The 27,458-nt window shown below is 52.8% G+C and overlaps 1 protein-coding gene across 1 annotated transcript; it reads left to right on the top strand.

Annotated features, from left to right (window-relative positions):
• On the top strand, positions 1–27,218 carry SH3RF2 (SH3 domain containing ring finger 2). Its single transcript, XM_064671651.1, has 8 exons — positions 1–4,023; positions 14,961–15,230; positions 16,990–17,313; positions 21,644–21,738; positions 22,963–23,133; positions 23,244–23,458; positions 24,009–24,373; positions 25,308–27,218. The coding sequence occupies exons 1-8, from the start codon at positions 3,652–3,654 to the stop codon at positions 25,584–25,586; spliced, it is 2,091 nt and encodes a 696-aa protein (XP_064527721.1). The 5' UTR covers positions 1–3,651; the 3' UTR covers positions 25,587–27,218.
• The last annotated feature ends 240 nt before the right edge of the window (positions 27,219–27,458 follow it).

The raw sequence follows: 27,458 nt of genomic DNA, 5'->3' as shown, positions 1-27,458 counted from the left end.
GAGAGACTGAGGCTCCCACAGGCACTTGTGACACAGCCTGCAGAAAACAAACTTCACGCTTCCTGCCATGGCACATCTTACCAAGCCTCCATGCTCCCAGCAGTGACAGGGTTCAGTTCCCATTACACAATGTGTGTGGATGACACCAGCCTTTTCCTCCAAGGAGCCATGGATGAGTTCCCAAGGCTGGGCACACTCAGCCTGTCCCCACCACTGACATTCAGGTGGACAGGAGCACACACTGCACAGCACAGCTCCTCTGAGATGATGGGGACAAAGTGTGTTCTCTTTGGGATCCATTGGAGTTCTTTTCTGAGTCCACAATGGAGCTGGGGGAAGCCAAAAGAGGGGAGCTCCCAGGGGAGACACGTGTGTGCAGCTCCTTGGTGTGGAAGCAAGGACAGGCACATCGCTCTCAACATCGTTTCGCAGTTTCCAGCTCTATGATAAACCTCTTGGATTAAACGACTCTTGCAAGACATATTTCGGCAGTTCCATCCCTTCAGTAACAGGCATCCCTTCCCTGGGAAGCTGCAGAGGGCTCCTGCAGAGCAGCAGGGCCAGGACAGCAGCCAGCCATGCCCAGGCAGGAGCCCTGCCTGCGGCCCGAGAGCAGCGTCCTCCAGACCAGGCATCCCGCTGCATCCAGCCCTGAGTTAATTACAGCGTCAGCATCAAACAGAGGCTGTTGAAATGAAAGGGAAGGACGAGCAGCTTTCTAGCTCTGCCTTTATTTTTTAACCCCAATTATGAGATGCGTTGGAAGGGAGAGGCGATGGCAGATAATGGTCTGAGTGTGGAGAACCAGGAAAGCCTCACATCCTGATCCCAAATTGGACACTGTGGCCTCCTCTCCTGGTTTCCTCCATGTAAAGTGGTGGTGGGATGCTTAGCTCGAGGGGCATTCCACAGATGAATGAGCTTTTGGGAAGTGCTCTGAACATTTGATGTGTTATATAAATGTGTTAGCACAGGTAGCTTTTGTATTGCAGCAGAACCAGAGACTGCAGCCCAGATCGGAGTCTCACCTGGCTGTTGTGGCAGTTCAGAAACTCCTGGTTGGAAAAGCCCCTGTCCCTGCCTGGGCGATCCACACCCTGTGCCCCAAGCAGGCAGAGAGGAGACAGAGTTGCTGCCAGACTCAGGGGAGCTTGTACAGAGCATATCCCTGATGGGATTTCCAAGAGATGGAGAGCACAGGGCCTTCCCGCAGACACCGATATCACTGACGACCCTTGAGGAGCCCCAGATCCCCAGTTCCCTGGACCCCTGGAATGTGCTCAGCACCACAGAATTCCCTGGCCTGGGTCCTCATGAGGCACCCACAGAGCGTCCGGATGCTCCGACTGTGGCTGGTGATGGGAGTTCACCAGGAACTGTGCACTGCACTGTGCTGTTGTGTGTTGTGCAGGTGCATCCCCCAGGCAGACCCTCACTCCCACCCATTGCTGTGAAAGTGCAGCTAACACAGACTGACCCCTAAAGTTCAGGAAAACTGAAGGACCAAACAGATCTGATCAGAGATGAGCAAGAGTTGGTGTGCAGAGAACCAGTCAGCTGGCTTCCTTTCCAGCACCTGCCCACTGCAGGATACTTCATAATTCTGCTTCCTTTCTAATCAGATGAAAATACAACCTGAGTTCTAATCACAGGGCACAAATAGGGAAGAATATGTAAAAAAGAAAAATAACCTTCAAAACCTTTGTTTTCAATAAAGTTTATGGCATGCATTGCGTTTACAACCTCCGGCGGACGAGCTGATGTTGTTTGCAGCATCACTCATTAAACAGTGTGCACCCAGCACACATCACCATATGACAGACTACAAAGAAGCACCAAAGCAAAAGGAAACTTGAGATGAGAGTGAGGTCATTGGTTCCTGGCATATCCTGAAGATGTTTGTCAACAGTTTAATTTATCCAAATGGCTACTCTATTAAAGAAAGAAAAGAAAGACTTTGTTTTGGCAAAATCATGATCTGGGGGGGAGAACTTTTGGAAAGACACATTAACCCTTTCCACACTCTACTTCTGAAGGATCCTGAGAGGAGGGCAGGGTGTTATCTGGTGGTGTTATCGGAGAGATTTTTGGATTTACACTCCTCCTCTAGTATTAGTAGCACTTGTAGGTTGTAAACACAACTGAGATGCGACAGGGTTTGTAAGCAAAACTGTCTCGGACCTTTGCTGCATCTCCTGCATTCCTTAAGCAATCCATCGGTATGTGCGAGCTGGCAGACCTGAGATAGGAATCCAGCTGATAAAGGGAATGCAAATCACAGATACCATGAGATGTCCCCTGGCCTCCTGTGCCATAGCCAGGGGCTCGCTGGGGCAGGAAGGTGCCCCTCAGACTCCACAGGGCTGTTGCTGGGCTCAGGTCTCACTGCAGCACAGGGACACTCTTCCTGCAGAGGCCATTTGTGGACTCCCCAGCACGAAGCCCATCGCCAACTGGCCTGGGAGTGGTAACACCAGGAACTGGTGGAGCCCAGGTAACAGCACCAAAAGTCATGCAAAGGTCAGCCTGTCCCTGGTAACCAACACAGTGTCCAGTTCCCCCCTTGTCCCACAGAGCAGTTGCTGTTGAGGTGACCATCCCTCAGACAGAGCAGCCGGAGCAGTCAATCCCTGTTTAGAGTGCCAGGCACAGGAAGCTCTGTCTGGATTGGGTCTGGCACATGCTGCTCCCCCCAGCAGGACTGTGCCAGCTCCTGGTGCAAGGGCTCCCTTTGGCCCCTCGGTTGGTGCAGGACATCCCATCCCATCTGTGCTGCAGGGCCACGCAGCCACGGCAAGCCCAGGCTTGAACCCCGCCACGGTGGGTGCCCCGGACTCAGCCAGCACAGCCAGGGAGCAGAACAGGTTGAGCGACTTCAGGCTGTGGGAGGAATAATCCTCCTTGGTTGATTCAGCGAGCTGAGGCAGCCAAACCGGGCGAGGACGACACCGCAGAGCGCCCCACGGCCCCGCCAGGTACCCCCGGAGAGTGGCTGCGCCTGGAGGACTTTTTATAGAACTGCTGTCAAAACGAGCATGGAGCGAGCTAAATTGGGACTATCTGACAGCCGAGGCGGCGTGTAGGTGTGCGAGGGATGTGAGCAGCGAGTGGTGGCACAGCCGGAGCCGAGCATAAACAGGTCCGGTCTGATGTTTATCGGGGACTCTCATCTCCTGAGCTGGTGAATTTTTTACCGCCGTGTCAGTTCTGATGTGCAGAGCAGGAGCTCTGCAGCCAGCCCTGTGCACAGCGTCAGGGGAGCGTGCCCGGCCTGCTGCAGCTCCCCATCCCAGCTCCGGGATCTTCTGCCCGGGGAGCACGACCTGGGGCTCCTGCCCCCGGCACCACCCCAGACCCGTCCCCTCGCACCAACTGAGTCACAAGTGACTCATTTCAAACTGGGATGCGAGCGCAGCGTGTGAGTTTGCAGATTGGCTGGTGAGGAACAGCTCTGCGATGTAGGTGGCTGCGTTACACACTCCAGCAGTGGAGCTCTGCTCCGCGCTCCCTCCTCCCTCTCCCTCCGAGCAGGATAGCTGCTGGAGCCCAGGATCTGGTTCTTGCAGGCACAGGGAGGCATCTCAGCCAGCTCCAGTGGATGTGGGGTGTGGATGGCTCCAGCTCCGCTCCTGACGGAGTTCTGCATTGAAGATGGATGACTTGGCTCTCCTTGACCTGTTGGAGTGTCCTGTGTGCTTTGAAAAGCTCGATGCCACGGCAAAGGTGCTGCCGTGCCAGCACACCTTCTGCAAGCCCTGTCTGCAAAGGATCCTGAAATCCCAGAAGGAGCTACGGTGCCCTGAGTGCAGGACCCTCGTCCTGTGCAGCATTGAGCAGCTCCCCTCCAACCTGCTCCTCATTCGCCTCCTGGATGGAGTCAGGTGTGGACAAAACATCACCAGGTTTGGCTCAATCCAGAGGTCAGGGGTCCTGTCCTCCCCCGCCTCCATCAGGAGAATCCCCAGGGGGCTGCAGCTGCATCAGCACCGGCTGGCAACGAATCCCAGGATCCACATGGAAGGGGTAAGGAAGGTTGATATTCTTTACTCTGTGAGCATAGAAAGGTTCCTGCTGCGTGCCCAGAGCCAGGAACCTTCCCTGTTAGCAGCACTGCAGAGTGCTTGAAGTGAGAGAGAGCATTTTGTTTGTAAATCTGGCTGCTGTTTCCGTGTGATATTTGACTGTTTCAAGTTCATTGCAGCAGGAATTGAATTGACTCCCAGGCTGAGACAAAGCCAGACTGCCTTTCTCCTTACAAAAACTTCCCAGCAGCTGTTTTCCCACAGAGTTTTCAGGTGCTTCCCAGCTTCTGAGGGCATTTCAGGCACTTTGACTTTTGGGCAATACACTGCTTTTGACTGATAGCAATTAAGTCAGTAATTGCAGAGCTGTAACTGTTAGTGGTGGAGAAAGTATTTCCCATCACTGCTCCTCAGTTTCCCCCGCATTGGAAAGGAAGGAGCCTGCTCAATGATGCTGCTGATCCTGCCAAAGTACTGGGAGGTTCACTAGTTAAAAATACTAAATTTGACGCACTCACTGACTGTACCTAGGGATGAGTTACTAGGCTAATTTTAAAATTCAAAGTTCTTTCTGTCATTTTCTTTAACAGTACAAAAGCTTTTCTTGAATAATGAGGACGCGATGTTAGACCTGTTAAAGGAGCTTGGCTTAGATGGAATTTGGGGTAGAGACTTGTGGCTTCACCTTTCCTGCATTTTATATTCCTGGACTTCCATTTCTCCCACCTGAACTATTCTTCTGTACAATGTCTCTACAAACCTTTTCATGGCACATAAAATCTCGGCTGAAAGGGCTGTTGCATCCCAGAGCATTGGGCAGAACTGCAGAGCTGTAAATGTCTGGCAGGCACAGGACAGGTGTCCTCCCCTGCGTTGCATTGTCCTCCCGGGGTTCTGGAGCCGTGCACACGTGCAGGTGTTGCTGGGGGAGGCCCTGTGTCCTGTGGCCATGAGCTGGCATGCCTGTCCCAGGAAATCTCTGTGGCACCAATAAGGGTCTTGGATGGATCACACACCAGAACCAGGCATCCCTGCAGAGCTCCTCTCTCAGGTGTTCCCACTGGACCACATGGCAGTGCAGCCCTGAGCCACGGGCTCCAGGTCCCTTCCCAGGAGCGCTGCCTGGACACTTCACAGCCAGGGGGTAGAGGGGTAGGGGTGGGTGGGCAACATGGCCCAGCCCGGAACGTTCTGCTGCAGCACTGGGAGGTTCCTGGGGGCCAGGTGGGAGGGCAGAGTGGGTCCTTGGGCTGCCGACAGATGGTCCCCATGTGGGGACCCTGCTCTGTCCACAGGGACACTGCTCTGACCGTGGGGACCCTGCTCCATCCGCGGGGACCCTGCTCCATCCGCAGGGCTGTGGCAGCAGCGACACCCTTGCTGGGAGCCACCAGCTCTCCAGGGAAGCTGCGGGAGCTGCTGGTGCCGTTCGTGCGAGTTACGAACCATCCAACAGTGACAGGTTTCAGTCACTGCTATCCCAGGCTGACATTCCAGCTGTCAAGGAGGTTGTAGTTTTTCCAACTGGACTCCCCTGGATAAAAAAGCACAAGTAGTCTCCTCTGGTTTTCTTTTCTCTCACTCGTTTCATGTTTCTTTTACTGGTTCTCAGGGCAGGTAGGTACTTGCTGCTGATACATAATGTCAACATCCATCAGTCTGCAGCTTCCACAAGTTTTCAAGACCAGTTTTAGGACCAAACTCCTGGGAATCAGCAGAGACAGCGAGTGGTGGGGTAGCAGTGGCTGCAGCTGGCTCCCTGACACTCTGAGCTCCTGTGCCTCTCTGGGAAGGGACATAAAACACATTACACTGAAATGCTCTTAGACTTAATTAGTTATTTAATTATAAAACACTTTGTAATCCTCAGCTGCAAGGTGAAGAATGCAATGTATTAGTCACCTTTTGGTTTTGGTGGTTTTAAATACCTGCATTCGGGACTAGCCGTTATTTGGGTGCTCCAGTGGGATTTGGAGCCTCCCCTGTGCTGGCACCTGGTCACAGCAGGGACATGTTTGCCTGTGAAGTGCAAAGACGAGACACTGATGAGGGTGACTTGCCATCACCCTACACCATGGAGTGCTTGAGTTCCAGGGTATTCACCTGAAGGAATCTGGGTAAGCAGAGGCCTCCAGATGATGTGAACTTCAGAGTAGATGCTTTTTGTCAGGAATCACAGTGAGAGCAGCTACTGTGCAGTCCTGCTCATCCCACCACAGTGCTCTCCCGGGTACTCGGAATTGCAGTGTCCGTGTTCTACTGCAGTGGAAGGTCATATGCTCCCCAAAAACAGACTGCCCTAATCTGCAAGGGCTGGTTATTACCCCTAATGCTATCCAAACCTTGTGCTACAGAGCAAACACAATTGACATGCCCCACGTTGTACTGCAGCCAGAGCTGCCATCCAGCACGGGATATGGGCTGGGGTTTGTTTTTACCAAGGCTGTTCTATAAATAAACTTCCTTTACTCCCTGGAGCTGAGAAAATCACAAGTTTGATCAAAGTTTCTCTCTCAGCAGAGATGTTTCCTTGCCAGCTCTTTGCTCTTCATCCCCATAAGCATCCGTGAAGGCAAAAAGTAATATAAATCCCTCCTCACCCAGCAAGCCAAGAGCTCCTCTCACTCTGAGCAGGAAGAGTGAGCAGGCCCCCGCAGGGCTGCTGGATTAGCACAAACACAGCACTCTGTTTTTAGCCAGGAATTTCCCAGAGCCAGTTGTTAAAATACAGGGAATTTTCTAATTACAGCCCATCCCAAGCTATTTATTTGCTGGCATTTAAATCCCTTTTGAATCCACTTCCTATGAGCTACCGTGGGGTGGGCACGTGCTGGGTTTGTGCACGTGGGCCCGGCCATGCATATCCACAGCCAGGCTGTGCCAGATCCTGCACAGCCTCCATGGAGCAGCCACTCCAGCAGTGCAGCCCTGAGCACCTGGCACTGCCCTAAGCCCCCAGCACCGCCCCGCAGCTGCTCCCAGCACCTCAGGCCAGGCCTTCAGATCTTTAACATCAATGCAGAGAGGACAAGACTTTGGATTTTCAGGATCTTCACGTAATAAACTGTCTGGAATTTAAGAATAAAAGGATCTGCTGGGAGGTATATGCGTAAATAAGCCACGCTGAAGCCTTTGAACTCTTAGGAACCGCCCCTGGCATGTGCCAGGTGTGGTTAAGGCTCCTCCTCAGCCGGCTGCAGCCTCGCTGCGAGCTGAGCGCGGCTCTGCCGCTGGCGAGCAAGCAGACCGTGTGTGCTGAGGTGTGCAGGAACCACTTCTGATGGGGTGGATGACCCAACTGCACCCTGCACACGGCAAAACTCCGTCCAGGCCACTAAACAGCTACTTGGGCGCTGAACTTTGTCATGCAACAAACATGGGACAGTGAGCTAGAGGAGAAAAATTCAGAGTATGACAGCTTGCCTTGGGAAAACACAGACCACGCAGATTTAACTGTGACTTGGGCTATTTTATCTTTGCATGAACTGAGTGCTTAACACCCCCCTCCAGCATTTCATGGGAGATAGACAGATAACACCTCTATTGGGATAAAAATACTCTGCACTCCAACGTCCCACCTTCACACGGACGTCTATAGATAGTGCCTGCATCTTGGTATTTTCTTCTCCTCCAGAATCATCTCCAGCTCCTTTCTAGATTTGACAGACAGCACTTGGATTGCTGGAGCTTCTTGAAGTCTTCTTCAAAGCAACCTCCATATTTGCACCCACCAGAGGCAAACACATTTCCTGGCCCACTCACTGAGCCAACCCCCCTCCTCACCCTCCCAAAGCCCCCAGCAGTTCTCATGCAGTCATGGCAATGACCTCAAAACGTGTCACATCCCCTTGAGCTGGGCAGCCACTGCAGGGACCTCACAAACTCAGGGATGCTGTCCAGGCCCAGCTCTGCCTGAAGTGGTGGTGCTGGCTCCTTTCATGCCAGAGACAGGGAGCATCCTCTTGCCCCACAGCTGCTGGGCATGGCAGGTGTGCACCATGGGGCCCCTCAGCTGGACACGGAGACACTTCATTTGCCTACAAAATTCTTTGTGGCCTTTCTGGAGAAAGGGCTTGTCCCAACTCTCCTCCACCATCACTGTTGCCTCATCAGCTGTTCCTGCAGTTCTGGTGGCACCTTGTGCAGGACACTGGTGTGTGCCTTTTGTCCCTTTGCATGTAGTTTTAGCACTTTTATCTACTGCAAAGAGAGTGGGGTCACCTCAATATAGACTGATGGACAACACACCCCCCAAAAGCTGTGTGTGCAACAGTCCAGGCGTGGGGCACTCCTGGGTGGTACCAGAGGTGGTGGAAAGCCAAAGGACCTCCATGGCCAACAGCAGGAGCCAGTTTCCCTGGTTTTACAAAATTAGGTACCAAGCTGCAAACACATAAAAGTGTTTTAATTTGTTTCCAAGGCAATGAGTCAGGCTCAGATGGCGAGTCAGGAATAGCACAGCAGGGCTGGCTCCTCTGCGAGCTCACCTGCACAGTGCCGTGGTCAGCCAGGAGCCTCAAAGTCTGAGTCCTCCTTTTCTCACAGCTTCCCTGATGGTCACTGACTACTGTCGCTGGGACCATGGAGTCGGTCACTAGCCTGAGTTTGTCATTTTCCCTCTGGAGAGAAGGGAGAGGAGGAGGCAGATTCCCGTGCAGCTCTGCAGTGTGCCAGGGCTGGATGTAGCAGGTGTCCCGACAGAGGTGAGGGCCCTCCCTGCTGCCAGCATTGTCTTGGCTTGCAGAATGCCTGGGCCCGGTGCCCATGGGCAGAGGTGGCTGTGCTGCCCAGGGCTGGCAGTGCTGGCTGAGGAGCCACATCAGCACTCCCCTTCCCGGCACAGGGAGGGCACTGAACTGGCAGGGAGAGGACTCGGGAGCAGCAGGAGGAGGAGGGAGAGGGATGCAGGTTTCCTCCCTGCACAGTAAACAGCCACTTCTGAGAACGGCGGTGCTGAGGCAGAGCATCAAGACTGGGCACGCCGAGGGCTGACACAGTTTGTTTTCCGTGCAGCTTAAACCCATGACACACAACTTAACCACTGCCCGGGACTGCTGACGGCAGCAGAGACACATCTGATACGGCAGCAGCGAGGGAAGAGGCGTGAAAAGGTTTCATGCAGACACTGCAGCTCAAACACGCTGGCCCCAGTCCCCAGCATCCCCTTGCCGTGCCCTGCCCGTGTCCCCTCCTTCCTCTCACAGACCCGTCCCTGCTCCCTCTGCAGCTCCGCCGGCATCCAGGAGCAAAGCCCTGCTCAGGTCCAGCTCCTGCCCTGTGTGCACCTGGGCACTCCTCCTGCCCACCTGAATCTCTCCAGTGTTTCACACAGGCAAAGCAAAGCCTGATCCAGTCCTGGCCTCCTGAGCAGTATGGGGATGTCACTGACACGTGGCCGGGCATTCCCCATGGGGTTGTACACTGGCCATGGTACCTCAGCATCCCTCAGCCGCTCCATGAGAGAAGCTGCTCTGTGTTTTCTTTAATCATTTTCCTCATTTTTCATGTCACCTTTGCATTAAAAAGCCAGAATTACAATAGGCCACTTTCAGAAGTGACATGAACCTCTATCATCAGGGTATCACAGGGGTGTGAGTTAGCAAAGTGCTCCCAGTCCCTCTACCATCACCCCTGCAGCTGGAGCAGCACAAAACCACCTAAATCCATACAATTCACATCTTCAGCATCCCCCCATGATGGCCAGTCAGCTCAGGGGCAGAGGGCCACCACCGTTAGCCATGGCCTCGTCTTCCAGCAGGCACAGGAGGGAATTAGGAAGATCTGGTGAGCTCCAGGGCTGACGTAAGCAGGAGGGACTGGCTTTGTTCTCTCTGCTGCACACAGTCTGCATGTGCTTGGAAGATGGGAACAATCCTCCTCGGGGAAGAAATAATGCAGAAACCACCCAACTGTCTGAATCCTCAGAATATAATTATATGAAGAGATTGAAATGACAAGTTCACTTTTGAAGGTTTTGTTCTCTGTGACAAGGCTGAAGTTATCTCCTCTGCCAAAACGCAGAAAAACAGAATTGTAATGGCAATTAATTTACATTCAAATAGCTCTTTTCATCCACCTGGATCCTGCAGAGCCCTGAACTTTGCTAGCTGAGCACACAGAACAGGGAATGGGACTCATTCATCCCATGGAGACGCAGGCAGTCAGTGGCAGGAGCCGAGGTGGCTCTCGGGAATCAGAACGAATGGAGATGTTATTGATCATCTCTGTGAAGAGCCAGTGTGTCCGTTTCCTTTGGCATCAGCGTGTGGATAGCACCCATCTCCATACGCTCAGTGTGTAAGTCACAGCTCATCAGGAGTGTGGCCTGGGTTGTGCCCTCAGATCTGTCCTGGCTGCCTCCGGGTGAGACATTTGTGCTGCCTGATTTTTGCTGACATTTGTGCTGACGGGTCTCCTGCGGGAGGCCCTTGGGAAGAACAAGGGAACAAGTATGACCTCCCTCTTCTCTGACTTTTTGGCATCACCCAGATCTGGATCAGTCCCTGGGGATTTACTGCAGAGACATTCCTCTGGAGGGGGAGGAGAGAGCAGGCCTGGGGCAGCGGGCTGCCTTCAAGTGCCTTCAAGGGGCAGGATGGAGCAGAGCAAGGAGCCACTCCAGGGTATTCCCTGCACGTGGTTAGGAAAATCAGAGCTGGGGAAACACCGAGGTGCAGGTCCAAGCCTGTCTGAGGCCATTCCTGATCCATCTGCCAGCAGCATCCCCAGACCCATGGGTCTGCCCCCACAGCTGGATCAGTAGGGTGCCCACCGAGGTTTGAGGGGTTGGGTCCAACTCTGCATCAGCCACGGCAGTAAATCAGAAGGAAGCACCCCTGGACATCCGTAGCAATGAGCTGTTCCAAGGATTCACATGCCCCTCATCCTACATGTCCATCCACACAGTCAGGGAAGGTGGTGAAGTCAGAGCATCTGGGACACAGAAGGATCCCATCCAACGTCTCCAGCTGTATCTCACTGAGCTGTGCTTGGAAGTGGGTGCAGGAGTGAATGGATCCCAGTGCAGGGACATTCATGGTCTTAGCCTGGAGTATCCAAAGTATCCTCAAGTATCCATTCATGGCCTTAGCCTGGAGTATCCAAACTGTGGCTCAGTCTCCTCCAGCAGAGCCGGTGTCACCATGGGGCCATGCTGTTTCTTGGGGTAGTTTTAAAGGGAGTTGCCTGGGACAAGGTTTACAGGTGTTCCCAGCTTCCATCAGCAGCCTCTCCTCTTCTCTGAGCTCCTGGCTTTGCTCCTGGTGACTCCCTCCCCAGCCAGCCTTACATGCTGCTTCTCCTTCTCCTTTTTGTCAATTCCCATGCTCTGAGTACAAGGTCTTACATGAATCCCCTCCTGCCAATCACAGGGAGTTATAACCAGCTCTTTTCAGATCATTACAGAGTTCATTTCTCCACAAGAAAGAGATGCCCTGAATTGCTTCCTCACACACATGTACATATTTTTAATCTGCTGCTTTGTTTTGTGCGGAGGGAGACTCAGGCATTGGATGGCTGCCCTGGCATAGCCTGCTGCCAAATGCCAAAAATAGAGAAAAAATAAAATCTTTTCTCCCTTATTGGCCTCAAATCCACTGAGAATGGGGGAAAAGCATTGAGGTGCATCTGCCATGACCATCCCTGCTGGTGGAGTGGCCAAGGAGAGAAAAGCATCTCACCCAGAGACAGTGCTGCCGTGGGGGGGGGTTCTGGTTCCACATCTGGTGTTACCTGCTGCATTCTCTCCCTGGGGCTCGGCCTGAAGTACCTCCTGTGCCTGGCAGGGACAGGGTCCTGTCCCATTCAGATGTGATGGAGGAAAAAACAGAGGGGAAAAACCAGAAAAAATGAGGCAGCATTGAAAAAAGTTACAACCACCCACAAAATGGGTTTCTTATCTCTAGTTTCTCCCTCTCTGCTACTGGGCAGCAAAACTACGCAAATTATCAGAAACCTTTAGCTGAGTTTTCCACAGAGCTGCTCCCACTGTTTTCCCAGAGAGATGTTCAGACAGACACCAAACCCACACTAGGGACCAGCCAGCCTGTGCAATATTTGGCTGAGTATTTTGCTGCCACTACCACCCTGCTAAATTGAAATGCTGCCTTGGATTAACAAAAAGCAACTGGACATGCTAATGGAAGAAAACTCCACAAAACTCCCTCCTGCCCCTGCACCATGTCCTGGCCCAGGAAAGCCTCTCCCTCTGCCCTCAGCCCGGGGCGAGCCACCTCCAGGCACTCCTTGTCTTTATCACCAGGTTAATTAGCACCTCAGTTTCTGCTTTGCAATTAACCTACTTTAAACAAGGCAAAACAGATGCCTTGGAGAGGATCTGGGACACCCAGGAGTGGACAGAAACCAGCCCAAGCTGAGACAGGGATCAGATCAGATCAGATCTGCGGCCGCAGGAGAGCGATGGGCCGTGGGGGTTCTGCTGCCCAACCCCAGCCCCAGCATTGTGGCTGCCACAGGGTGGGTCTGGTGTTCCTCTTTGTCTTTCCTGCTTCCTACGAACATATTAAAAACCAGTGACCCAGGTGCACATCTTTCTGAAATCTTCAGCTTGCAGCTTTATTTTGTGATGGGCCTGTACAGTAAAAACCACATTAGTTGCTCCCTGTGGGTAGATAAAGGCTTGGTTTATATCCTAAATAAAGTTGGGAAATCACTGGGATATTTTTGGTTCAGTATCTGAACAGCCAAACAAAATTAAAAAAAAAAAAATTAAAATAGCAAAAAGTATAGACTTCGAAAAAATCTTACTTGGGCTGGGAGATGTGAAAGGGCACAAAAGTGGGAGGAAAGGGTGAAAGAGGAGGTGGAGAACTGAAGGTTGTGAGTGTGCTTAGAGGAAAAAAGAGCCCATCCATCCAACCATCCAGCCATCCATCCAAGTCCTGTCAGCCAGCCACAGGACACAAACACACCTCTCCCACCTGGTTTTCGGTTATTTATCCCAGTCTACCCTCCTGTCTCATCCTTTTGCTTACTGAAGAAAGAATATTCCAGGCTCTGAGCACCCCGTTGTTGGCTCCCTGTTCCCACTTAGCATCAGGCATGCATTTCATTGCAGAGTTTCTCTTATTTTTAATATATTTCCATAACTCGTTCTTGCGGCCTTTAATGTTTTGCTGTATCTTGCCATTCCCTCGCATCCCGGACGCTGGTGCTGCTCCTTCCCAAGCCCTGTTCTCACACTTTGCAGGAGTCCTGTTTGTTTTCTGGTCACTCCTGAGGCAAACCCAAGGTCTGTGCTCCTAATCCTTGTGTAACACCAGCAAGCCTGTCCCTGAGTGGTTCTGAAGGAGAACTGCCCACCCATGTCTTCTATCGCCGGGATCTGTTTTTCTCATGGGAAAGCACGTACGTCCAGGAGTGTGTTTGCAGGGAGTTTCCATGGCCTTGGCACGGATACAGTCCCTGTTTTCCATAGGAGCTCGGATCTGATGGAGAACAATGCTGGCCTGAGCCTCACTTTCCCCACTCAGTGTCACTGAGCCGAGCACATGTGTTTACTATGAACACAAATTAACAGGCAAGATGAGTTAATTAGAACTAAACATTAAACTAATTGCTTCCCCTTTCAAAGGCTTTGAAGTAAAAGCAGTACATGAAATTTTTCTCTTCTTGATTCCTTTTTCCTACCAAGCATCAGTGTTTGGGAATGCTGGAAGATGTCTTCTTCCCAAAACCTAAACAATTTCCATGGGAAATTTGACCTTATCCACACTTCAGGAAACTAATGTTGAATTTCTCTCTTCCACCTTCCTGACCTCTCAAAAGTGGCTGAGGGGGAGTGAGCTCTACAGGAGTCCTACCTGAGCATTGGGCACTGACACAGGTGGGTTTGGGGAAATCTACAGTAAAAGACTGGAAAAGCCAGAAAGTGTCACTGATACAGAAGTGCCATCTCCTGTGAGATCGGTGGGATGAGGTGACTATGGCTTGGAGAAACTGCAGGCCAGGGCCCTACTCATCAGGTCACAGAACTTGGCAACCTCTAAAGAAAGGAGAAGGACAATCCAGACCTGTAGAGACCAGCACAGAAGCTGCTGAAAAGCCTCTTGTCCCTGTCCAGGCACCAGCACCTCTGGTTAAAGCTTATCAAGGCTCTAGAGCTGGGGACAATCCTGGCTTCCCCTTTTCTGAGCACAGAGCTCACATATCTGTGCCACCAGCTCAGAGGCTCAGTATTTGTGTTATCCCTTAAGACTGAGGACTGCACTGTGCCAGGGACCCATCGCTGCAGCGTGGATGGGAGCTCCATCAGAGTGGTCTGGTACAGACAGGGCTCAGCACAGCAGCTGTTTTAGAGGAACTTTGTAATTTTATTTTGATGAGTCAAAATGGTAAAGTTCTCTCGTCTTCTGGTTTTGGTGTATCTCCTCTTTCTCATATTACACTGCAGCAACGATAACATTCAGCCACCCCTTACTGTAACCCTGGTAAAGGCTGAAATAACACCACAGTCCCAGGTGTTAAAGGGTGAGAGAACTATGTGAGAGCAGAACCTGCACTCACCTTGCTCTGCTCTGTTCTCCTGGCAGGTGACAGCCACCAGGTCAGTTGGATGAGTGCTGCGAGCTCCAGCCCTTCTAAAATAGAAATACTTGGGTCATTAAAATAGACATTGTTAGGAGAAGACCTTATAGCAGGCACTCAGATCCCATGGGAAGACTAGTTTAAGGCCTTAACTGTTTCTTAATATTATTAAACAAGTCCAGCCTGCTTTTCATCTTGATACAAACTTAGCATAAGTATTTGGGAGCTTGTCTTCATTAGTAAAACCCATCAAGAAAGGATGTGGGTAGTTAATCCCAACAGATGCATGCTTAAGCCTTAGACCTCTACATTTTTTTCCCAGTAATTACGAATGCTTTTGGGGAATTCTGTCTGTGTCAGATGAACTGCAGGGGCTGTTTCTCTCCCCTCCAGGTGCCACGAGCCAGGGCCCTGTACACCTACCGTGGGCACAACCCCGGGGAGCTGCGGTTCAACAAGGGGGACATCATCGTGCTGCTCCGGCAGCTGGACGAGAACTGGTACCTGGGGGAGGTCAACGGGATCAGTGGCGTTTTCCCAGCCAGCTCTGTGCAAGTCATCAAGCACCTGCCCCTGCCCCAGCCCCTTGGCAGGGCCCTCTACAACCTCGACCTGCGGAGCCGGGACAAGGCGGAAAACAAGGACAGCCTGACCTTCCATAAGGTACCACCCGCGGCACCGGGACACAGCTCCCCTGCAGTGCACAGTGCTCTGCCACTCCCCAGATCCTTGGGAGCTCCTTTTGGGTATCAGGATGGTTCCGAAGTCCCCTCAGATACTGCTGCCAGCAGTTAAACACCCCCCAATGCCCCACAGGCACACAGAGGAACAAGGGGCACCCAGAGAGGGATGCAGGTGCCCCCCAGTTCAGCCAGGGCCAGCTCAGCGCGTCGCAGGCGGCATTCCCAGTGCTCCCACTGCTGCAGCTCTGGAGGCCATCCAGCCACTCCGCTCCCTGACAGAATTTTTTTAGCACTGGTCTAGACATTAATTGTGTTGTGCAGCTTAGCTTGAGATGCAGAGTGTAAATGGCACCAGCACCAATTCCTAGAAATAAAATTAATACTTGTAATGCCCATAATTACAGCAAGCTCTGCTTTGTGGCTGTTCTATAGGAGGACATGAGCAAAACACCTTATTTGAAGCTCTAATAGATTTTGTAAAATGTCTTTTCATTTAATGAAATCGTTTTAGCTTCAGTAATGACTTATTTAAGTCTGGCGTTAACAGACACAAGTTAGTCAGGGACACATAGACCCACCAAGGGATTAGAAATTAATTCTTGAGAAGGCAAAGGTAAGGCTGCTGGTAAGAGACACGAGGCTTCTCTTGGCTCTGACACGCAGTTTGTGCCCCCTTTTTTCGCATCTCCTGGTATTTGGAGAGGCAGAAGAATGTTTCCAGTTCAGGCTAGAGCTTGATCACAGAGAGAAATGACAGGATGGCCATGGCACACATGTACATACACACACACACTGTGGGCTTTAAACTTAGTTTGGAGAGGGAAAATGTGGAAACAACTCCTGCTGTAAAATGACAAAGCCTGGGAGCCGTGTGCACCTCTCCTGCCTCAGTCCCCTGTCCATCCCTGGCGTCGGGCACGTTGCCTCCCACGAGTGGGTGAGAATCTCCAGGTTTTGCAATTCGTCAATGTCAGCAGTAAATCATGATTAATTCCTCTGGCACCCATCGTGGTGAAAAACACTGTCACCACATGCCCTTTGCTATTAACACCCTGATCAGCAGTTTCCAAGAAATACTGTGTGAATGCTGCCCATATGCAAACTCGGGGCTTGCCTCTCCCTCATTAACCCCCATGCTTAACAAGCCAGGATTTTTTCAATGGAAGCAGCATCAAGCCATGAATGTTCAGGCTGAGGGAGATGGAATTGGGTGGATCTAATGCTGCTGGGAAAGTCACCACCAGTGATGGCCTCTTTGAGCCCATGCCCTGCCTTCAGCTGCAGGGCTTGGGTGTCCTGCTGCAAGATGCACCCATGTGTGCCAACATAGATGGGGAAAGGGAGATGTATCTAAATGTCCCTTCTAATTCAGAGTTAGAGTTATTAAGCACTGTGAAAGAGCCAGTCAGCTCTCCCTGCACCTCTTCCAGCCAAAGCCTTGGACAAGGAATGTATCAGGGGGAGCACTGAACCTCAATAAACCCTTGTCTCAGCAACAAGTTTTTTAAACGAATTAAATTTTGCTGTCAGCTTCACATCAGGAATTTTACACCCAGGATTTGTCACTGATGACAGATGAGGAAAATGACTGAGACCCAAGGTTTTAAAGACCACCTGTAACGTCACCTGAACCCTGCCTGCAGCTCTGCTGCCAGGTTGGAAAGGGGAAACGGAGCAGTCGGGGGCTGTGCCAGGTGTAACTTCTGAAACCACATCACGTCTCCCTTTGTCTCCCCCAGCCAAACACCACCGCCCGGCAGCTCCTGCAGACCTCCAAAACCCACTGGTCCCCTCAGTTTAAAAGCGCGTCCCTGCGAACGGCGTCTCCCAAGGCGAAGGGCGCGGATTCGCCGGCTTTCCCCAAGGTGCCCGACTCCAGGAGGAAGAGCCTGCGGCAGTTCTCCATCACCACAGCCCTCAACACCCTCAACCGGATGGTCCACGCGCCTGCCGAGCGCCCAGCCCTGGAGATCAGCTCCCCTGTGCTCATCAGCTCCAGCAACCCCACCGTGGCCACCCAGAACAGCGAGAAAGCCGAGTTCCCCTACAGCACCCCTGTCCAGGTAAGGCAGTGGCAATGCCAGTCTGCATCCTAAAGCTGGGACCATCCTGATTTGGGGACTGAGACATAAATGTAGACCAACCTTTTGGACTGTATCCACTCTGTTTTAGAAGGCAGAAGAGTCTCATTCCTTCTTCCCGCTCTGACTAAAGATCTGAGTCCAGAATCTTCACAGATCATCTGAAACAGGAGAAAAAGGGGTTTCTTTAGATTTATGTGACATCTTTCATAATCAAGGTTATTCCAACATTTTATAAAGCAATCACTCAGCCCCTGGCAGTTCACATCTGGACAGTAACACCCAGCAGGCATTCTGTACTGAGCACCAGCCTGCAAAGAGCCAACATGTGAGATCCTGGGTTGTGGAGGGGAAATGAAGCCTTACAGAGTTCCATAACTCAATTGAAACAGTATCATGTCTCACACCCCCAATGGGATCTTACCCAAAATGTTTGAACTACTGCCAACAGCAGAAGCAAGAAAGGGAACATTTATGGTTTGGCCTTAGAAGGGTTGGGATTTCCTTGTTTCCAAGCAGCAGTGTTGCTCCCAGAGGTCTGCAGCGGGGGGGGGGGGGGGGGGGGAAGGAATCTGTGCTGTTCCTGAGGCTGCACAGGATGCAGCCTTCTCTTTCCACCTCTGGGTTTGGCCTGCAATGACTGAGCTGAAAAGCTGAGATTCCTTTGCAAGCTCAGGTGGGCACTGTGAGGGTACCTGAGAGGCCGAGGGGACAGGAGGCTGCACCCGGGCACAGCCAGCGACAGCGCACGGCTGGAGAAGCGAAGCGGGAGATGCTGCGCTGGGAGGTTGTCGGGCTCCCCACAGCACCACCTGCCTGCCTGGCACTCCCACCTCCACCGAGCGGTCGGACTCCTTTCAGCCCATAAAAGGGAATAACCGGCACTGCCCCAGCCTTCCTCCTCCAGCTCTTCCTTCCCCTTGGCGGTGCCAAGCCGGGCTCAGACGGAGCCAGAACCAGTTTGCAGGGCTGTGGCCGCCGTGTCTGTGCATGTGCCTGTTGCGCAAGCGGCTGCGGGGTGAGGGCAGCGGGGCGCCCGCCCGCTCCACCACGGGAATCTCTTCCTAGTCACAACTGAGCTTATTCCCTGGACCTGGCGCTCCCTGGGCCAGGGAACGTCTGTCTGGGAGCTGTTGCTCCCCTTTGCCGCTCGGTGAAGGGAGCTGATAAACCCCACAGCTGCCCTTCGCTTTTCTGTGCACTGAATGATGTGGGACCTGCAGGACCCAACATCCAGCAGAGAACTGAGAGCTCCCATGGCCCCCTGATGAGATGAGGAAAGCCTCCCTCCCCACAAGGCAGTGCATGGACACTCTCGGCAGGGACTTGCCTGTGTCAGCAGTGCTGGGAATCACGGTGATGACACACTAGAACGGGAGATGGAGTAAGAGAGGGATTTCAGGAGAGGCAGGGAGTTAAACCCTTTGTACTTACAAGGGCTCGCAAGGTACTTGCAGGAGATCAGCAAAAGCGAATGCTGAAACCAGTTATACATGGCTGGAAAATATTTCATCCAGTCTTTTTTCCTCTCTGTTGCAAACGCAAAGGCAGCTTTGAGGAGGCTAAAGGACAGCTGCTCCCAGGCAGAGGGGAACATAGAGATGAAAAACGTGGGGCTTTCCAGCCAAAAGAGGACACTTCAACACAGTTCCATCAGGAATACCCATAAAAGGCTGTAATTTTTCTCCAATGCAGGAAAAACAAACTCTGAATCCCAAAATTTCAAACGTTTTGATTATGATAATTATTAAAGTAGAATTATAGTTTCCAATCCACTTTATGAACACAACTGGTCTGACCCTGCCTGGACTAGCAAATGAGGAATGCAGAGATGGTTTGAAGCTGACCTGCCACTCCAGGTCCGAGACAGAAGCTGGAATTGCTGGGGTGTTTTAATTAACTTAATTTACTGGAGAGCACAAGAGCTGGTGAGTCACTTTTCTTTTTCCCTAGGTCCTTGCCAAGCCAGTGCTCCAGCACCACGTTACAGACTTGACCACTAGAAATTAGATTTGAAATGAACACGAGATTAAAGCCCCAGTTTGCATCATTATAGAGCCTGTGGCCATTGCTGGAGAGCACGACTGGCAGCCACATCCCAGCCCAGAGACGTTCCACTGCTCTGAGCTTCCCGGGACATTGCTGCCGCTGCCCTGCCTTGCTGGGAGCTCTGTTCCTCCCAACAGTGGCCACACTCCTGCCACCACACAGCACAGCACAGCTGTGGCACAGCTTGGCACAGCCACAGCACAGTCATGGCACAGCCATGGCCCAGCACAGACACGCCAGCACCATGGCTGTCACCTTCCAGCGTGCACAGCCATGGATTCCAAACGGGAATGAGCTGTTGCCGGCAGCAGTTCACCCCAGGGCACGTTTTGTGCTGCAGAAGGGACAGCTCAGCAGAAGAGCATCCCAAGGATGCCAGGCTGCCCACTGCCATCCTCCCTCCACACAGCAGCATCTCCTGTGTGGAGAGGCTGGAGCAGCACCGAGTACTCCCTCATCGCCCCCACCCCGAGGGCTGCTGTGCTGCCAGCACCACTGGCAACCAGAAGAGCAAAGGCAGAAGCCAAAGGGACAAGTTGGAGTGGCCCTGGTTGGCACAGACCCACAGGTTCAGTAGCTGGGACCTTCCTGGGCTCCCTGCAGAGCCCAGTGAGCACAAGGAACACAAAAAGAAACTCAGAAAAAGAATGGAAACAGCCCACAGGCAGGTTCTGGTTTGGGGGTACTCTCCAGACCCTCAGCAGGATGCCAGGTAGAGGACCCCCAACAGCTCACACCTCACCTCAGAGACCACCTCAGCGTGGGGGTGTCACCCAAGCTTTCAGATAAGAGGGGACAGGGCATGGGAACAGCCCAGCACACTGCCCGTGGCCTCACCAGCATGACAGGGACCCTTGGCAGGTGACAGCAGCTCTGGCACAGCACGTGTGAGGTACAGTTACCTCAGTAACACAAACGGGACTGCAGTTCCTCCCTGGAACACCAAAGATCCTATGAGAGCCCAGAGAGGACATTATGGTGGCTGGTACCACTCTGCAGATGCAGAATGACAGTGGGGAAAGGCCCACACCAGCCACACACAACCCTGAGCGAGGGGTCTCTGCCCATGTGGCCGACAGCTGCTCCCTGCCCGCCCTGCACACAGGCCTGTGGGGCTGCTGGGACACCACAGATGTGGTAAATGGCTTTAATCATAGTCATTAAAGATCACTGGGGCAAGGACTGTATTACTTTAGGGTTCAATACTTCCAGCTGGAGCTAAATAAACAAGTGAAACGGCAGTGATCACACCAGTCCTCACCTGGCAGATGCAACGGTCTCCTCCTGGTTCAAAGCCTGGCCTTGAAATGCCATTTTCCCAAACACCTTTTAGTTCCTGAAGCAGCACCAGAGACCATGAACGGATCAAAGGCACTCATCTTGCTCAGAGCCAAGCAAAGAGGGATGAGAGAATACCAAATGCAAGGAGAGGGGAAGGAGGGTCTCCCCTCTTAAGTGGATCTCCCATCTATGGGATTACCAATAGATACAGGTTTAGGGCTTACCCGTGATTCTTGGAAGTCACAGCTGTTGGGTTAAGGTTATTCTGTTCCATCACTGCTTCCAGAGCCTTCTCCCACCCCAGCTTTTCTGCCCCAACAGGCTCTGTTCTTAAAGGATGGGGTGAGCACCATCAGTCCAACCGAGCTGTGCCCTGGCAAGTGTCTTCATGTGGAAGGACCATGAATCAAGCAGCTGAGGGAGCTGGGGGGGCTCACCCTGGGGAAAAGGAGTCCTTATTACTCTCTACAACTGCCTGAAAGGAGGTTGTAGCCAGGTGGGGATTGGGCTCTTCTCTCAGGCAAATAGTGACAGCACAAGAGGAAATGGCCTCAAGCTGTCCCCAGGAGGGTTCAGGTTGGACATCAGGAGGAATTTTTTCACTGAAAGGGTTGTGAGGCATTGGAATGGCCTGCCCAGGGAGGTGGTGGATTTACCATCCCTGAAGGTGTTCAAGAAATGACTGGATGTGTCATTCAGTGCTCTGGTCTGGTTGACAAGGTAGGGATCAGTCAGAGGTTGGACTCGATGATCTTGGAGGTCTTTTCTAACCCCAGTGATTCTGGGATTCTTTATCTTCCTCTCACTGCCTGGTCTTTTTTTAAGTCAAATGCTGCAAACTTCTATTTCTTGAAACGTCTTTGATGGTTTCTTTGAAGGTTGGGTGAAGCCAGTCAGATGATTTTAGTTGCTCCTCCAGTGTCTTAAAAGGAGCCAATAACCAGATTAATACCTTGTTTTCTTTGATTTTTTTCTCCCATAGGTCAGCACCTCTTACTACCCTGCACCAGGACCTCTGGGGCCCTCAGAAGCCATCATCACCCTTCCCCACCTGCAGCACCACGTGCCGGCTTACCTGTACGTAAGGAAGCTGAAATACTTCTGGGGGAAGGGGGTTGTAGTTTCCTGTACCTTCTCCCTCAGCTTGCTCCTGCCAGCCAGGAGGTGCAGGCAGACTGGAGCACAGCTCAGATCCAAATGCAGATCCACCTAGGAATGTACCTGGCTGGTCTTAGCAGGGGGTGGCAGAGACCTGTTGTCACAGCTGAGTTGTTCTATTCCCAGCAGGCAAACCATCCCTGCCTCTTACTCCTTCACTGCAGTATTTATGGACAAACAGTTCTGCCTGTTTGTCAACAATACACTTTAAATTTTTTTAAGAGTGAAGAAACTAATCACTCCTCAAGTGCCTCTAGTTATTTATTTTAAAACCTTCATGGCCATTGGTGTTTTGAACGATCCAATTTTTGAAAACTTTCCCAGAGTTAAAATTTGTGGACAACACGCTGTGATGATTTGTTTTCCTCAAGACAAGATTTACCAGCCTGGCGCTGTAGTAATGGACCTAAAATAAAAACAGCATCACAACACACTGTTTACCCAGCACTCAGTACCCACAGTGCTAAGCCAGGCTGTGGGAACACTGGTGCCCACAAGCAGCACCCACAGCTCGGGCACCTACACACACCATCATAGGTCAGCCAAGATTCCTGCGCACACTTAATGCCAAGGACAGGAAAACTCCTAAGACATTAAAATAATTTGCAGAATAAGGAAGGTATTAGAGGGTCCCACCAGCTGCCTGGTTTGCAGCTCCTTTCCAACCCTGCAGTATCAGACCAGCACCTGCAAGGCCCTCCCTTTGAGGTGACTCCTGTACAGCAATGAGCCACTGCAGAATGAGAACACGCTGACCCACCTGGGCTGTGCCAGTCCCCAGGGGAGCAGCCCCTCACACAGACTGGCCCTGCAGGTTCTGGGATAGCCCCTGACTTTCCAGACAACTAGTCTGTTGTTTCTATTTTGTAAATAACACCCAGTAATTGCTGTATCGGGCTGTAACTCATTGATACCTGGGAGCAGATCACATTCCCTTTGGAAAAAAAACAACAGTGCAATTAAGTGTGTAACTCTGGAGACAAAATAAAGTTCTTTAAAGAACAAATAGGAGACAGTTTTGAAATATACACCATCTTCTCCTACTGCTGTTACACATGGGTCAGTCAGACCCCAGAGCTCCAGGATGCTCCAGTCACCCTGCACGGGGGCAGTTCTGCATTCCCTTACGTCCTCTTTCCCCAGGTGTGTGGCTCTCCACTCCTATGTGCCTCATGGACCAGATGAGCTGGAGCTGCAGAAGGGAGAAGGGGTCCGTGTCTTTGGGAAGGACCATGAAGGCTGGTTAAGAGGAATGTCTCTTGTCACGGGCAGAGTCGGCGTCTTCCCCAGCAACTATGTGGCTCCCCTCTTCAGGTCTGCTTTTTCTTACATGAAACAAAAACACTTGGAGAGGGAAGAGGGTGGTCCCTCACCAGGCAGGATGGCACCCAGCAGCTCTCACCCTTCTTTTCCTTTTCCAACAGGAAATCTAGTCTCACTGACTCAAAAATGCCTTCTCTGTACACTTCATGGACACTGTCGACCTCCTCGCTCTCCTCCCAAGGGAGCATCTCCGAAAATGGCCCGAGGCAAAGCAGAGTCCTGAAGCCGGTGCTGCTGCCCATCCCTATCCCCTCTCCGGGGAGGAGCACGGTGGGACCGGCACCGCTGCGGCGTGGCCGCGGCAGCGCCAGGAAGAGTAAGTGACTGGGGGGGCTCTGGGAGGGAGAGCAGACACATTTCCCCAAAACCACACCAGCTGCTGCGGTTCGTGGCTCCACACCCCTGCTTGGCCCCACTCTGGCTGCTTTGGGAGTTCCAGGGTGTTTGCCTCACCATGGAAAAACTCCTTGCAAAGGTTTATGCAGAGCTCAGTGGTTATATCCTTTCCAAGGAGGCTGCAAGATTTATCGTCAGCCCATGCACACTGTTTTAAAATACATTTCCAGGAGTGTGTGAGGAACCAAGTGGTGCAGTCCTAGCACTGGCAGTATTGCTGGAGGCAGGCAGTGACCTGGCAGGGGACACTGTCTGTGGTTTTAGACTCGAAATTGGTCGAATTGCTGCCTGCTAGTCCCGGTGCCTGGGGGAGGGCACGTGGCAATCCCTGGGAGCTACGGCCCCACAGCATCCTGTGAACATGGCTGTTCGTGCAGGGCTGTGACCGCTGCTCACTCTGCCCCTTTGCTCTCTCTGTGCCATTTTGGATTTCTGCTGACTTTCTTTTTCCATCGCTCCTTGCTCCCCAGATGGATCCCTGCAGAGGCCGGGGCAGGCAGGGACCCCCGTGCAGATCACGGGCTCCCTCAGGCGTCCTTCCGCGGCTGCGGGGCGACCTCAGCAGTTCCAGATTTACCCACACATCAGCTCCCCGTCACACAACGTCCCTCCCGGAGCCGGCATGGATGAGGCAACGAGGCCAAACTTCTCCCACGAGGCTTCACCGGCGCTTGTGGTCAGGGGAGGGGAGAGTCGAACCCCCTCCGTGTGCAGCTCAGTGATCCTGGATGCCAAAGACCCTCCAGTGAAGAGTGAGGCAGCTCCAAAGCCGCCTGCGTCAGCCCCGCCGTCCATCCTGGTGAAACCAGAGACCTGCCGCAACAGCGCCGAGAAGGTACGGCCAGTGCTTCCCGGTGCTCCAGAGGGTCCCCCTCCCCTCGGAACCAGCAGTGTCAGCCAATACTGACCAGGGCCAAATCCCCTGAGGGCTTTGCTCCATCCTCACCAGGTTTTCTTCCAATAGAAATCACTGGGATTGGCACCTGCATTCAGAAATCAGGTATTTGTGTTGCTGACACTGCTATCCAGATTAAGCTCTACAGGAAGGTAGGGGCTTTGTCCCTGTCACCAAGTTCAGTCACAAGCAAATATTGAGACCTTTCTGAGGTCTCAAATCAGAAAAGAATCCTATCAAAGTCTCCAAGAGTTTGGGAGGGAATGGGGAAATGCCACAGACCTGGTGTCAGGTCTTGTGTCAGGCAGAGCTTTGCAGAGCTGCCCCATCTTCCTCATGTTGGTTGGGCTGAGCTATTTGGAATGGGAATTTCTTTCCCCTCTGGCAGCCAGAGAGAAATTTCATAAAAGTGAAATCATTCTGTAAATTGCACTAGTGAAGCTTCCTCTTCCCATGATACCCAAAGAGATGCCCAAATCACTCCACAAGCCCAGGCAGCCTCAGAGCTCCCAGGCAGCACAGCATCAGGTGAGAGAACCCGCAGGTCTCTCGAGGGCAGGACAGGCTGCCCACCCTCCCGGTGCTGTGCTTCCTCCTGCTCCTTCCCTCCCGATAACTCAGTCGATGGCTCTCAGGACTGACTCTCTTAGGTCTCCAGTAGCCACCAGCACTCCCGTGCTGGTCCCCTGGGTCTCCCTTCCACCTGCCATCGGCTGCACATTCCCCTGGGCTTCTCCGCAGGCATCCAGTGCCCCAGGAAGGATCCAGCCGCCCCCTCGGCACATCCCCCTTGGTTCTGCAGGGCTGGGCACAGAGGGGCGGCGGGCGGGGGGGCTGCTGTTCCCACCTGACCCTGGTCCCCTTCTCGCTGCAGCAAGTGAAGACGGTGCGGTTCCAGAACCACAGCCCTCCGCCGCCCAAGCGGCACAGCCTGCAGCCCTCGCCGCGCCTGCAGCGCGCCAGGACGGAGCCCGAGGTGCTGCTGCCCGAAGCCGGCCTGGGCCCCGAGCTGCTGGTGCTCTACTCGCCCCGGCTCGGCTCCAGCCCCCTGCACCCGCGCCGGGCACTGCACCCCAAGGCGCTGTCGCTGGACCTGTCGGGGCAGCTGACCTTCCCCGTCAAGAAGAGCTACAGCAGCATCTCTGCAAACTGACCGGGTAACCCCCGCCTGCCTCCTCCCCGCACCTGCTCCTCTCCCTCCCGCGCAGGACCCCGGACCCCGCACAGCCTCCACTGCTCCCCGCCTGCGCCAGGGGACGGTGCTCCCGTGTCCCCGCACCACCGGCACCCTCGGGACCTGAGAGCCTGAGGCCTCCAGAGCTGTGGGAGCCCCCGAGGGAGCCCCCCTACCCCAGGGATGCCCAAGAACCGGGAGATGGGGCTCGAGGACTGACGTTCCCCGGTGTCGCTGCCTGTAGGGCACCGCAGGATCGGCGGGAGGGGAGGGAAGCCTGCGGGTATCTTGTTTTGATCTTCTCAGGGCTGGAGGAAGCCCACAGAAATCTAACAGCGGGTCATTACCTGCCTGTCTCAGGATAAAGAAACCATAAATCAGAGTCAATCAGCTCCTGGCTGACGATTTACGCTGCCTTGTGGGGGGGGGGGGGGTCACTTAGATTTTTTGTTAGGGTAGTTGCTTGCTTGCCTTTCTCTTTGGTTTTAGCCCAGGAATTTTAACTCAGAACAGTCTAAAAGGTGATTTGGAGAGGAAAAAGACAATGGGAAGGGCTGTACCATCACTGCAGTCACCCAAGCTCTGCAGTCAGGGCACTGAATCTTGCTTCTCCTCATTGCTTGGTTTCCTCTGATCACCTGTCAGCTACCTCCTCCCCATGAGCTCCCTCCAACCCCTTCCCACTGCCCACTCACTCAGATGTGGCTGTTGTAAATATCTTAAGTGGGATTCATGGGTTTCACTCTACATTCAGGTGCATGAAACATCATCTATGTAACAGAAAGCAGAATTCAGCACTCCCTGTGCCCCAGACCACCCTCTGCCGTGGCAGCACCAGCTCCAGTTTCCAAGCATCTTCCTGTGAATCCCGGGAAAGCCAGCAGAATCAGAGAGTGGTGCTGGCTCACAGCTGTGCCTGCTCTTCAGAAAACCTCTGCACAACAGATTTTGGGTTTCATACTTTGTTTCCATTGCTGGTTTATCCACCAGCAGTTCCCACCCCAGCTGCAGGCACCACCCACCACCTCTCCTGACAGTGGGAGCTGTGCTCCCTCCAAAACCGCCATGAAATCCTATCCTCAGTTACCTGCATACAGACCCAGGGAAGGAACTCCACTGGGAGGAAACTCTCTGAGGCCCTGGCATGGACCTCAGAGAAGGACAATTTCTCCTGGAACTAAGCAAAGGGAACGGATAAAATCATTCACTGGGCCACAGCCCCTGGTCCTTCACTCTTCCAGACTTTCTCTGTGGAACAGGAAGCTGGGCCTGCCTGTGGGGATTTTCAGGGGCACAACAACCACCAAGGCACAGATAAGTTCTCACCTTGTGCTCTCTGTCAGTATTTCAGCTCCTGCAGAAACACCCTGACAAGCTGAAAACGTGTCGTGCGCCCAGGTATAAAAGGTGGCACCAGCCACAAACAGGAAGGTGAGCACAACTCAGCAATGCCACCTCAGAGACAGCTCAACACCTCAGGGGAGACAAGCTGGTCCTCTACCGAAGACTACTCTAATCCCTTTAAAGCTGAACCAGAAAGCAGCTGGCTCTATCACCGGGACACGTCCACGTATCCCAGGCATACTCAGAAATAAACAGAATTCCACTCGATATTGGTGCTTTGGTAAAAGAGCAGGCAGCTATTTTGGGATGGATGCCTGTGTTTCACACGCAGGATATTTCAGAGCTGTGACGCTATGGTGATAAGTGCCCTAAATATGTTCAATATATGTAGGGAGACAGAACTAAAAACAAGATGTACTTTAAAGCTAAAGGTCCTAATAAGCCTCTTGTCCCCACAGACAGCCCTGCCCACGGGTTTCATGCCACAGCCCACTGAGCAGAACTGCC

The sequence above is a fragment of the Pseudopipra pipra genome, chromosome 15 (assembly GCF_036250125.1).
Source record: "Pseudopipra pipra isolate bDixPip1 chromosome 15, bDixPip1.hap1, whole genome shotgun sequence".
NCBI classification, from domain to species: Eukaryota; Metazoa; Chordata; class Aves; order Passeriformes; family Pipridae; genus Pseudopipra; species Pseudopipra pipra.
The sequence above is the reverse complement of the archived record's forward strand: the minus strand, read 5'-3'. Positions and strand labels throughout refer to the sequence as shown.

Coding starts and splice junctions, on each gene's coding strand:
- SH3RF2 (XM_064671651.1), top strand. CDS start 3,652: ATGGATGACTTGGCTCTCCTTGACCTGTTGGAGTGTCCTGTGTGCTTT. Junction 15,231..16,989: donor ACAGCCTGACCTTCCATAAG/GTACCACCCGCG, acceptor TGTCTCCCCCAG/CCAAACACCACCGCCCGGCA. Junction 23,459..24,008: donor CCGCGGCAGCGCCAGGAAGA/GTAAGTGACTGG, acceptor CTTGCTCCCCAG/ATGGATCCCTGCAGAGGCCG.